This window comes from Lepeophtheirus salmonis, chromosome 1 (genome assembly GCF_016086655.4).
Source record: "Lepeophtheirus salmonis chromosome 1, UVic_Lsal_1.4, whole genome shotgun sequence".
NCBI lineage: Eukaryota > Metazoa > Arthropoda > Copepoda > Siphonostomatoida > Caligidae > Lepeophtheirus > Lepeophtheirus salmonis.
Genome location: NC_052131.2, coordinates 8,124,942 through 8,139,214, shown reverse-complemented (window position 1 = coordinate 8,139,214; position 14,273 = coordinate 8,124,942). Strand labels below are relative to the sequence as shown.

The 14,273-nt window shown below is 31.2% G+C and overlaps 1 protein-coding gene across 1 annotated transcript in view; it reads right to left on the bottom strand.

The window, feature by feature from the left end:
- Invadolysin (leishmanolysin-like peptidase, invadolysin) overlaps positions 1-11,339 on the bottom strand; it is a 44,013-nt gene extending 32,674 nt beyond the window's left edge. Inside the window, exons 1-2 of the mRNA XM_040709949.2 lie at positions 10,997-11,339; positions 10,720-10,930 (exon numbers count right to left, since the gene is read on the bottom strand). Of these exons, the coding sequence (XP_040565883.1) occupies positions 10,720-10,930; positions 10,997-11,019 (234 nt within the window). The 5' untranslated portion in view covers positions 11,020-11,339. The remainder of the gene's footprint in view (positions 1-10,719; positions 10,931-10,996) is intronic.
- Positions 11,340-14,273: the final 2,934 nt, after the last annotated feature.

Below are 14,273 nucleotides of genomic sequence, written 5' to 3'. Positions count from 1 at the left end.
GGCCTGGAAGGGCTGTAGCCCTCCCTCCCCAATATAATCCTGCGGACGACCTGCATTTCTTGATAATGAATGGCGTTCCATGCTGTCATAATAACAGCTCGGAGCTCATCCAAATTTGGATGAAAGATATGGGAGACATTCATCTTCAAGACACCCTAAACTGCAAAGTCCAAGGGGTTGAGGTAAGGACTGGAAGAGGGAGGCATGGAGGCAGGCAAGAAGTCAGCCATATTATTGCTGTCGAAGTTTTGGTTCTTCGTGGGTGTATGTGACTGTAATGAACTTCTCAATGTTGGAAGCAGCCGAATGAAGATGCAAATTGTCTCTGCTACCTTCTCGGAACTAACACCAAAGTTTTGACACTTAGAGACATGGAATAAACACAAAACCTGTTTAATTTTGTTTCAGCTGTCGTTTGGTTGCGTGGAAAAATCTAGCAATTAAAAAGAATATGGATACAATTATACTTCATAGCCACCACAAGTATTGGGCCCCCACTCTATAAAAAAATGACCTGGGATCAGATCAAGACCGAAGATGGACCAAATTAGTTAAGATTATAAGCTATTGGACCGCTCTATGATTTCCAGACCGAAACCCAAAGCTAGTAGGTATTTTTTTTATCGGCACGAGTCGATCCTTAACGAGTAGATTCAATCAACTGAAGTTGACACATCACTAATAAAAACAAGTACAAATTGACTTGGCATTGAAATAATAAAAATCAAAGGGTTGTAAAATTCATTATCGAACTACCTCCATAGGGTGGAGTATTTATACGATTTAATCTATGTATCTACCTACATATGAACAAATATTAATTCAGTCAGAGTGAAAGTCGACATTGAAAATAAAATAAAAACCACACACAATATAATAATTATTGATTAAAATATGTAATAGACTATTGAAAAATAGTCTAAAGAAGATAATGAAGATAGATGAGGAACATAATATATTGCAATTGGCAATAATGTTATCCTTTTTGCATCAAAATTAAGACATACCCAATGTTTTTTTTGTTTTTTTTAAGGAACAGTCCTTTTCAGGACATTGTTTAATCCAAATATGACCCGGACTGAGCTGCATTTCTCAATATTATCTATTTCTTAAACTTTAATGTACAGGAATAGGGTATTTTTGGGAGTTTTATACCACACGATAACTTATTGACATTCAATAACAAATTGAATATATACATTTTCCTACATTTCCTGGATATTGAAATTTAAAACTTGGTTTCCCAAGATACCACATAAGGATAATTTCGTAGGAAACGATAAACTTTTTAAAGACTACTTATTCAGACTTAATCAGATTTTCAAGATTCGGCATGATTAGCTGCCCGAATTCCTTCTATATATGAACCTTAGGCAATCCCAGACCAGAATCCGGTTCTCCAGGTATAATCCAATTTGATAATATGGGTACTGACTTCTTCCTCTATCCTCCTGAGCAGTTATATCAGTTTGGGCTGAGTCTTGATAGATAGAATCCGGTCTAGTTCATACCATAATGAGAAGTCAACTGGGTTTACATTCACATTGCCTCACCCCCCTCACAATGTCCCGGAGCCTTGGGTAATTGACTATCTCCTTCTTCCCAAGAATCCACTACCTTGATAAAATATCCAGATTGTACTCAAATGAAATACGTACGACAATAAGTCTGAAAAAGCTGCTCGATAAGAAATTTGGGTCATATCCACCCTAATAATATCAAAAAATCCGAGTAATTTGTTTTCAGATCTTAAAGTAACCGGAGCACTATAATCTGACTTGATTAACACAAATACAAAGATTTTAAGTAATTGAGAAACTAAATAGTTATTCCTTCAAATATCAGCAAGAATCAGGAGAAACAAGAAACTTTATTCAACTCCGAATAATCTATATTATTATACGAGTACTTATTCAGAATCACACGGTAGAGTGATACACATGAACAAAGTCAAACACCATCAAGTTTTCCTTTGCCAAAAAGGTTGAACACTTTCACCAATAATAAATGTTTAAAATATAAAAAACTATTTCCCAACATATTGATCAATGATTTTTCACATTACCTTGACGTTTCATAAGTGTATCTTTATATCTAGAGATTCGGAGCAACATCCAGTATGGGATGTGTGAGTTTTTCATCTCATCTCTTTTTAGAGTAAGAAGATCCATAAAGAAGTATGGAGTCACTTGAAAGTATGTAGTACTTTGAACATAAAAATAATAAAGAAATATTTCACAATCGACACAAGACGGATCATTATGCATAATTATCCTTCTTACATCATTCAAGCATTGCGTATGTATAAAGTACCCAGCAGCACCAGATGGTGATTCATTAATTTCAAAAAAATATATTGATCGTTTAAGGAGGAGCTGAGCCTATGGTACTACAAGAACCACGTAGTATATAAATTATCCATAACATAGTTAGGAGAGGTATAACTAAGATTCAATTTGATTATCTCATTAGCATCATTGCGCCATCCTCATTCAATTCTGATAAATAATGAGGGATTTACAGTGGAATACTATAAAGTGCATTCATTATATTTCAAATAAATCTATATCCTTGGTTCGTACATCAATAGTGGCATCGCTAGCCCCTTTGTATTTTTATATATTTTTTTCATAAGTCTGTTTTTGGTTTTGTCACATAGTGAATCCAAAATGGTTGAACAAATCAGTCTAAAACATAGAACATTTTTCAGGCCTCCTATATAATTAAGAGCCTATTTTTGACCGAAATAACCTCAGTACCCTCTGCTAGAATATATATAAAATTTATATAAGTAATTATATAACAGTGTTAATAATTTTTCGGCTTCCCCCATACCCATTGTTACGGACCTGGCTGGCTTGTGCAATTGTTAAATACACAACCCGACTCGATGGCTAACAGTTAACTTGCTACGCATATATAAACATAATAATTAAATGCAGTTTTTCAATAAGTGTGAAATCCCGGGATCCCAAAAGAGAAACCCTATACAACAATGCATCTTCAAGGATATTATGCAGTAGGTCATAATATTATATGAATCCGTTTTATAAAGAGTCGTGGACGGACGACGCATGGCGACTAGAAAAAAAGTGTAAGATTAAATATAGTAAAAACTTAACCTTGAAAGAAACGATTTTCTCTTTTTAATATGATATTGTGTTATACATATATGTATACCTATCTAGGTATATACTATTCGTATGTATAAGCATTTGTCTTTATTTTACCATATAGACACATTATTTATAATGACAGCCTTTAATCGTCTTTGTTCCGTATTTTGGACAACGGATCACGGACGTAGAAAGTAGTGCAATGTATTTTGGTCTTAAAATCATAGACCGCCCTCATAATTTTTGTTGGAACCAACTAATTCCGTCCTTTTAAAAAGTTGCCTCTGGATGGTTCATATAGAAAAATTTGGTTACTGGCTAAATTTTTATTTTCTAATTAATAATTACGTACTTAGCATGTTTTCAGATGCAAAATCATATTAAAATCTACTCATACTTACCAACAGGGTTATTTCAGATTTTAAAAAAAAGTTGCAATTTGACACATTTTAGTTAAAAGGTTTTTTTTTGTTGCGTATGTGTTGTTTTTTACGAGTGCAATTTACAAAAACAAATCCTAGGATCTCGTTCAAAGACCATTTCCCGGGAGAAATTCATCTCATCCTTTACACCTCTATTCACCATCATCAGTAAAAGAGGAGAAATAAAAATTAAGGATGTACAGGTCTCAAAATTAGGACCTCCCGTTTTTAATTTTAAGAATAGCTCCAAATGGAACTTAAAAAACCGTACCATAGAACAATTTTTCATGAATGACGTCATCATATATAGGGTTGGGGATAAAGTAATTTCATATTTCCCACACCTTAAAAACGCTTTTTGGATAGTATTGCGCTTAACTGGCTCATTCATGAATTATCGTGCATCGAGTATGGAGGTCTTAAAGGCAGAAATTCGCCATATTTTACATCCTTACTACCTGAAAGGGAAAATCACGTCGAAATTTACAATATATACGGGGCCGATACTCTTTCGGTTCGTGTTGCAAAGTAGTGGTTCAAGCAAAAAAATTTCTTCTGAATTTTGTCCCTTACTGAAAACAACACGACTGTTTGAAGCTGGTTATCCAACAGAAGCGGACGGCATTAGTGAATATGAGATAACAAGACAACATCAGACTGCACACATCTTTGATGACACACCAGAATCTCCGGGAACTCGGATGGGTAGTTCCTTATGTATCCATCCTGGAGTCCAGGCATGTCCCCGAATATTTACCATCTGTTCTTGTCTATGGCCAACGGCTTGGGGTGCAAATTTGCCTAAATATAGGGCTGTGAAAATAATTGTCCGATTTTTTTGCCTATAGAAACAAGGGCTTCAACGAGACGGGCATTATAAAGTTGGATTCTCGTTAGTAACAAGTTATCGAACAGAATGGGGTATACTTGGCTTAAATCGGATGATTCTAACACATCTTATGAGGTATTGAAATAAAGCAATGATTAAAATAAAATCAACAGTAAAATCTACAAGTGGCGTCAGCATAAATCAATCTTCCAGGGAGGAGACAGGACGTGAAGTCCCAAATTAAGGACCGATGCAATCCTAAGCAAACTAAAACTTTCTAAATGCATTTAAAAAGAAAAATTATTCAGCATCAAGTAAATCACAGAAAATGGTAGTAGAACACACATATTTATATATAACAAAATATGTATTGTACCTTCTAAGGCCAAAATCCATGACTGAAAAGAGCCAAACGTGACATTCACTATGTATGATGCATTTTTTTTCCTTCCAGATATGTCATTGGAATCTCGTTCACTTTGAATCATAAAAGATACATTTAATATGTCACTGTCGAACAAATATGTATTTATGTAAATAATCAGGTTATATGTGAAGGAAAGTTCTTTTTAGATACCTAATTGACAAGCGTATATTGTAGACATGTACTGCTCATGTTAATATGAGAATTACAAAGGGGGCAAAAAGTAAGACACATAGTTTTTTGAAGGATAGATATGAAACACAAATGTAAGCCGGAATATTTTCTCTCAAAATGGAGTCTGGATTGCATTCTTAACCGATAAACGAATGATCTTCCTGTTCAAAGGGAGAACCCGTTGAATTATATAAATAGTATTATTATTATAATTTTTTTTGGGGGGGGCATGTTTTTCGGATTTTATTGTCGAAAAAAATCCGAAAGTTAAATTTTTTTAGACAAAAAAATTAAATCTTTAGGAAAAAAATTACAAAAATTAAATATAAAATACTAATTTTGTTCAAAATAAATTCCAAATATTAAATTTTTCAGAAAAATAAAATCAAAAATTCATAGCTCTTCTTACAAAAATTGATTTTTTGGAAGAAAATTTTCATAAAAATTAAACTTTAAAAAGAAAAAAATCAAAAATTGAGCCTCAAACATAAACTTTTTGGAGAAAATGTTTCAAATATTTTTTTTTTTGGAGAGAATTTTCAAAATCCATAGCTATTCTTTTTAGGTCCACGTCGAGAGGAAGGCCTGCAGTGTGCATCATCTAAACACCCAGGCCCTAAAAGCCACTATCAGTCATCACTGGGAGTCTATTACAGAAGACTACATCCCCAGGGTGGAAGCCATCATTGCCGCTAAAGGCAGCTACATTAATGATATTATGGTATTAATTTTGTTGAATTCCTATGAATAATTAATGAATTAGATCTTGTTGAAGTTTCAATTCAAAGTGTTCAGAACCACACAGTACTAGCGGTAGTAAACGGTATTGCACGTAGTGTTTAGGAGTCGACGAACATTCAAATTTTGCTATAATAATATAGATATGTGTTAATCTCCGTTTTTCATGAACACACTCCCACGTAGCTCCTCACTCAATACTTGGACGTTCTTTCCTCAATAATAATAAAACATACATTTAAAAAAAATGATTTGATGCGCCAGGGAGTACTTTAACTCGTTCCTGAACGTCATCTAAAGTAACATGCTTTTTTTCAAAATTATATATAAAGTACTTCCCCCTTTTTTCTCTTTTTTAATAAGAGTTGAATTGAACGCCTGCGAGATCTCCCTTTATTTTTCTTTGTAGTGTATTGATAAATAATATACACCAGAGAGTACTTTATACAGTGCACCCGGTGACTGTTTTTCATAAGCATTGCCTTATTAATATAAATTGGACTTTATTTATATTTCAGTGATTCCCAACGGGGATCCGGTTGTACAAGAGCAGTAGAGCATAGAGCTGCACAAACTTGTCAAGAAATGCATTTAGCTCCTCTCTCTCCACCCCTAAAAATAGGCCAAGGGGATCTGAAAAGGTAGGGATGATGTAAATATATATATATATATATATTTTTTCTTTTGTAGATTTTACACTAGAAAGATGACATTACAAATTCATCACCGAGAAACTTTTTATATTAGTTATCCATCTACTTTTTATAGAAACTAAATCGTATCTACCTTCCAAAGTTAAATATTATTATATTATATTAAAAAAAGGTAAGGGGGAAAATATAATATTACATTTGGCAGACTATCAATGATCCTGGCTATGATTTATGACTTTGATTAAGAGGATTATATTCTTTCATATGAAGAAAAAAATAGACGAAAATAAGCATGAACCTAATGAATTTTTAATAAACTTTTAATTATGTGATTTTATTATTGTTTTTTCAATTATGGTAAACACATCATGTATGCCTCCAAATAGGTAATTAATTATTAATAAGGAAGTTGTAATTATAAAATATAGGTATTTTAAAAAAGATTAGGTATACATTAAACACACACACGAAAAATATAGGAAAGATTCTTATACAAAAAAAAACGTGAGCTACAGATTTAAAATGATATCTCTTATTTTATGGTGTGTAGCAAGATGTTTGTTCAGAACCAAAACGTCACTTTATATAAAATAATACCCCATAATAGATTGTTACGAGCCTAACATTTTTGTAGCAGTTCCAGTAACTATATAAGTAAACGTGTTGCAGTACTTTTTGATACTTATACGAGTAAAAATATATGTAACAAAAATGTCGTTTGAGGCAGTTGATATGTCACTTATAGGGGGTACCATTGGTTTTTTGTTTTGGGTAGGAGTTATCTTTTTTTACAAAAAAAGATAACTTTGTTTGGGGTTGAATGTTAGAAATTTGAAAGGTTACGTCATTGGTGAGCCAATTTGTTTATGATGTAGTGGAGTTAAACTGATAGTGACGATGCCATGAGTGTGTGTGGCAACTCTCATGGACTATAAGAGTCGGAAGGTTTGGAGGGATTTTTATACAAAATACAGCTTTTTTAACTAAAGGACTTTTTAGTAATGGATACAAATATTACAATGTAAAAAACTGTTATTAATTTAAATCTGGACGCATTCTAAGAAGAAGGCCCCAAAAAGGGGCACATCTTTCCGAAAAAGTGTTTTTTGAGGGACACTCATGATATGTATCCGTAATGATTGAAAAGCAATGTGAAATGTATTTAAAAAAAAAAACAAATGTTGGTGCCATATTAATATTTGTATCTATAAAGAAATGAAAACACATCAAGAAAATTCGTCATTCTCATATTAAATGAATTCCTGTGAAGTTGATAGCAATAAAACGAAGAAAAAGTTGACTTTTTGTTGATTTTTTTCTTCATGTTTGTTCTATGCAGAGTATCTTACAAAACAACAAAACCCCAATCATAATTTAACCATTCAAAACGAAGTGACAAAATATAGGTATATGATAGGTATTATTTAAAGTTAGAAATTATTTTCCGAAAAATCATTTTTAATAATTAAGAAGAGAAATCCACAAATTAACAAAGGAGAAGGTGTGTTTCAAAGAGCAGAGCACACTTTAATAGGTAAAAACATTAATGATTCTTATTAAATAATTTTGGAAATAAAAAGTCTACTTAGAGAACCCATCACAACATGCTTCTGAAGAAAGCAAAAAATAACATTACTGTTTGTCTTGAAATATATGTACTAGGGAAACATCAGTCCTAAAACGTTGAATCCTCTACTCTACTTATCATCATCATTATTGTATCTTACTTTCCTATAAAATAAAACAGTAAAAACACTAAAATCAGTTAGTAGTTAGACAATTCTTCTTGACAACTGTTGGACTATTCTTGCAATTCCTTATACCTTAGGAATTATTCACAGCTTAATAAGAGCTAATCGTAATTCACCAATCAACGTTCAGAACACTGATTAGAGTGGAAAAGACAGAGAAAAATCGGCAATTGACAACAAAATATGTACAGTGAACATTTTTGTGTTAATGAAGTAACGCAGTGTGTAAGAAGCGTACAATTTGAAGGTAAAAGATGCGCCATGGAACGATTTTTGCTAAATGACAGCATCATAGATATATACCAAAAATGACGACATCATCAATTTAAGAGAGTTATTGACACCCAATGCTTATAAGAATAATATATACATTGATTTTGCCGTAATTAAAATTAGCAGCAATCTATATTCTTACATAAAAAATATATATATTTGAGGTTATAATGAACGAATTCAATTTTTAAAAACGTTATTACTAATTTTCTGGTTTGGTTTGAAAATCTTAGATCGGTGTAAGTACAAATTTGGTCTGGAAAGATCTGGTAGTGAAATAATGTCTGCTAAAAAATCGATTTTTATACAAGGAAATTTCGGTCAACGATTAAAATTTCGAAAAAATCACATAAGTCCAAGCCGGGGTAAAAAAAATTATGTCTCGGACCAATTTGCAACACCATTCGTTACTTTTATTGAATACATCACAAACTTTACTCAAAAATGAAAAATGAAAGAAAAACGACCCAAAATTAGTTGGTAGTCATTAGCCAATCATTTATCACAAATTCTATTTGTAAATCTATTTGTAAATAGAATCAATTTTTATATTTGTGTGTTTATGATTCCATGGGGAGAGTGTTTTAAAACATGGGATCCATACAAAGGTCATAATCTGATGTTCTACATTTTTTTTTTTTTTTCATTAAAAAGAGATTAACACCCATTCTTTGATACATACTCATAAATTAAAAGCCTTCTGATAGATTAGGGGCTGCAAATAAATGTTTTTAATATATATTACAAAAACAAACCATTGTATGATATCCCACGATATTTAATCGCTTAAAATAATCATGCAACAATGTCGACATCATTAGAATGAGCAAAGAGAAATTCTACAGCATTTTAAATGCATATTTCAGTAGAAATTACGTTGTACAACATATTGCTTATTTGTAGATACAAAATGCTTATTTTGAATAATAATTGAGTACACTAATTTTAGGATGGGAAATAAATGCTACAAAATATAGATAATTCCCCAAAGTTTTGATTGAATTATACTTTAATCAATGGTAGAAAATAAAGAGAAAATAACGGAAATTTGACAGTTGGATAATTACAAAATGGCATTTAATAGATATGAATTAATTCATTTCCGTAAAAAATTTTCGTATCATAATATATAATTAAAAATTATGATTTAATTAAATATTTACATAACGTATTCATTCTAATCCATAGACGAATGATAATTGAGTTAATTTTACACATAAATGGTATAATTACTATTTAAATCGTGTAATCAATACTAAAATATTGTAAAATCTCATTTTGATTCTGTACAAATGACAGTTTTCTATGAATTTGACTTGATATATACCCATAGGTGGCCGGGGACTCGAGACTAGCAACTCGACTTGGACTTTAGTCCATACATATTTTGAAGAATTGCAACTGGACTTGATCTCACAATCAAAGACTTGCCTTGGACTTAAGTTGATTTTGATTTCATTTCAGCAACTCGACTGAAAAGAGCTCTAAAGATATCTTTTGAGGACTCGAATTGGAATAGATGAGAATATTAAAAGAGTTGGGAATTGATTTGGACTTCCAGTTGTACTTTTTCCCCACCTCTGTAATATTACCAATTATGAGAGTTCCTATAGAGTTTTATGAAAATAATAACTCTAATGTTTTTTGTCAACATAAAAATAATCTTCACAAAAATTAATAATATATATTTCTTATTTCATATTGGAAATACATATTTGAGTCAATGATAGGCTTCAAATTTTATAAGTGATTGAAGAAACCACTTATTTTTAGCTATAGTTCATTAGATTGATAATTAATCAATCGATTATTCTTGTATTTTGACGATCCATTTTTGCTAATTTAAGTGCAATTTGCAGCCACTCTGAAGGGTTAATTAGATTAATTTGTAGATAGAAATAGACAAATGTAATTGAGACTCAATTTTGAGAAAATAATTTATCTAACTTTTGTTTTGAAAGAGCCCAAATATCAAATATTTGTTAACAAACAGGCATTTGTAATGTTTTGCCTTATTTTTTGGAATTATAAATGATTAATCTTAATAGGGTAACAAAAACACTTAAGATCCCATGCGTTTAATTGATATTATCATCAGACAAACAATGAACAATTATAGGTATTTAAGTGAAGTATAAAACAGGTATTTAAGAGCCCTTAAAGACATATTATTTATTAAAACTACAACGGAAACTATGCTACAACAATCGTAGCTTGTGGTTTCTTTTTTGAATAGTTTTATTGTATAGAAACCATCAACGTATCATATTCCTCCACTTCAACATGGGCTCAAATTGCATAAACGCTAATATACATATAATAACATTCCAATGCCTTACCTCATCCGCTTTAGGATAATGGTGTCTACAATTTCCATGTGCAACAATGGGCTTACTAGAGTGTAGTAAAATGACTGAGCTGCAAAGTATAAAGAAAACACGAGAATACCCCAAGCCGCGCATTCTCCTCTCAGGAATGAAGATACTACGGGAATCCACCTCACAAAAATACACACTCACAGGCTTATATGGATCCGAGACCCAATTCGAACTGATTTTAATTCAATATTAGTTTTAAAGAAAATGAAAAAATAAATAATAATAAATGGAAGCGTGCCTGTCTTCAAAAAGTGTCCGCATTGTACTGTTTATTCTATATATCCACACACAAGGCTCGCACGTAGGGTACTACGAGACGAATACTCAACGTACTATAATAGTATGTACAACCAGGGTTTCTACATATTATCAGTTATCACAAAACAATAATTAATCAATTTTCATCACTTTAACGCAGATATATAATAAATATAGAATTCACAACAAAACTCGCCAAAAGAGTTTTCTTTCATGACATTTCCCCTAGAAGCAGTAGTAGTTGACTCTTCAAGCAGCTATTGATATATTTTCTCCCTCTCTTCCTCTCTTGTCGGTTGTTGTTGTCGTTCTTGGTGTGTAACGCCATCTCTTGGGTGTTTTCGGAAGGGTTCTCCCTTTTATGTTATTTATTGTTTTGACAAGCGCACCACCAGAGGTAGCAAAAAAGAAAGCTGGTGAGGGAAGGCGTAACTATCATAAGTACTGAATATAAATAGGGGAGATCCCGGACAGTCCCCTTTTCTCGATCCATAAAATATTATATAATATTATGGGAGTTGTTGTGAAAATAAAAATAAATTAATTTTTGACACTTTTTTCCACAAAATATTGGATAAAAAATGTTTTGAGGGCTAAAAATAGTTTTTTATTAGGATGATTATTTTTTTAATAATGAAGTTAGTCAGTCATTCATTGTTATTAATGAAATAACTTAAATCATTGTTTATTTTGCTATCTGTTGATATACTTTTTCAAACTCAGTAAAGATGAATTTGAGATATTGTATCGGTGAGTACAAATATAATTATACTTCCCATCAGCAAAGTTTTTTAGCCAAAACAGGTCTTTGAAGCGGATTTTAGAAGTGAATTTATCAGATCTTTAATATAAATATTATTATATGAACATCTAATATAATACTGTGAAATTTTAATGTCGTTCAACATCACAAAAAGGTTATTTATTTATAAATCAACAAATATGATTTAGTCAAATCAAATATTTTTTAAACTGTTGTTACCGTTCCAAGCTACGGGGATTGTTCCAACGTTTAACAAGTGGTATTCAAATACAATTTGGGAAAAACTATTAACTGGTTTAACCTTTAAATAGATTCAAACAAAAGCTGATATATGAAGTAACTATGTTGTGTTAAAATTTGTCAAGTCTAAAGGTGGGTTACCAAAACTATCATGTGTGTACTGTATATAATAGGCAAATATACCATTTATTTCTAAGAAATTTGTATATTTAAATCTTCAAATCTCAACCACTCTCCCTTTCAAAATAAAGAAGTCTTGTGATTTAAAATGAGTCTTGCATGTAGGAGTGAAAAATCATAATTAATTTAATTTTTAAAACACAAAAGTTACTAATTATGGTCATTTATAGACCATGTGGCTATATTTTTTCACATAATTATAACCCCCTCCCCTACCCTTCCCTAAGCAGACATGTGTGGGCTTTTTATTCCCCCCCCCCAATAAAAAAAAAATGCAATAACACACGAATTAAATTTCAATGGAATAAAATACGTTTGGCATTTTTTGGAACTTTTGTAACATGCTCCTTGGGACGTCATGTATGCCGTTTTAGAATATTATTCAAGTCTATATGGTTTTTGTAGACTGTATACCCCCCACCTAGCAGAAGAGAATAGCAGGGGCGCCTGTTGGGAGTGGGCGTATATTTTTTTCACCGTTATAAAAAAGGGGGAGGTAAGTTACAGCCTTTCCAGGCGGACGCCCCTGATTTTAGACCTTTTTCTGTTTGTTTCCTTATAAAAAGTTGCGTAGTACAATAAATGTGTAACAATGTGGCATAGTTAAGTTTAACTAGCTCGGAGTAATGGAACTAAAAAACAAAAAGTGTTGCAACGGACTCCTGTCCCAACTACTCTAAGAAATTTGATAATATCTGCTGTTTATAGATACCTATATATATGTAGTATAACTATAATCGAAAGAATCTTTGATCTTTGAGAGAAATTATTATTAAAAAGAGAAATAAACAGTAATGATATGTAATGATAAAAAACCCTCGCTTGAATTTCTCCGAAAAAACATAATAATTCAATCAATCATATAGCCATTATTATTTGTGAAAGAATGTGTTCTTTTTTTTTTCCACCAAGATGGTATAATATAGAATTCAAATACTTTAAAAGAGAGGGCTGTACCTATTGTTGTTATTTAAAATGAATAGCTTAAATGTCACATCTACACAATACCCTCTCTATCCATATTTGTAGTGATATCAATCCGCTGTAATTTTTAGCCGGCTTTTTTTTCTTTTCTTGGAATTGGTAGTCTGAAGAATGAATTTTCTTTTCCTTAGCAATTGTCATTATTATTTATTTCCTGAGTAGTGAAAATCCTTTCCTAAATAGATTCAATTATATTCAAAACCTGATTAAACATTCGTGTGTGCCCATAAAATACTTTTTATAAAAAAAATTTTTTTTTTTTAATTTCAAAAATTGATTGTTATTCACAGAAAATTACATTTTTTGAAATTTTTTTGCTAAAATCTATAGCTATTAACAGAAAATTTAACTGAAAAAATCCACAGTTGTTAATAAAAAAATTCAAATATTAAATTTTTTGAAAAAAATTATCAAAATTCCATAGCCATTCACAAAAAATTAAATTATTTTTAAAGTTTTTTTGAAGAAATTTTGGGAAAATTCTGATAGGGGGGGGAGGGTTCATCCCCTCTAGCCCACCCCCTGCCAACTTACCTGATTTTGATATATGTTTTGTTGATCATTCTTTGGAAATAAACATATTAAACGATATTCGTGTTAATTAATGACTTTTTTATTTAAAATATAGAAAAATAAAATTTCTCTCCAAAATTATTGAGATTAAAGTGTGTGATAAAAATAATGTTAGGAAGACAGATCTTTAAGAACGTTAAACACAATATATTCCGGCTCTATTTTACTCTGTTGTATATAATAAAATAAATAATGACTCATTTGAGAAATGGAAAAATAACCTCCTCATTCCAGGTATTTAGAGTTCTATCTCTTTTGTACACCTTTTGCGAGGTGTCCGGAGATTTTTTTATGAATCCATCAAACGTTCATTTTATGAGTTTTATCAAGATCCAAAATAAATTAAATTATATCCAAAAAATAAAGGAATTTTTACTCTTTACTAAATAAATATACTTATTTAATTCAATATTTTGAAATTTGATTTTTGGAATTTTTTTCCAAAAAATATTAAATTTCCTTTTTTTTTAAATTCCAAAAACCAAGCCCTACCTCAAAATATAATCCTACAGACGCC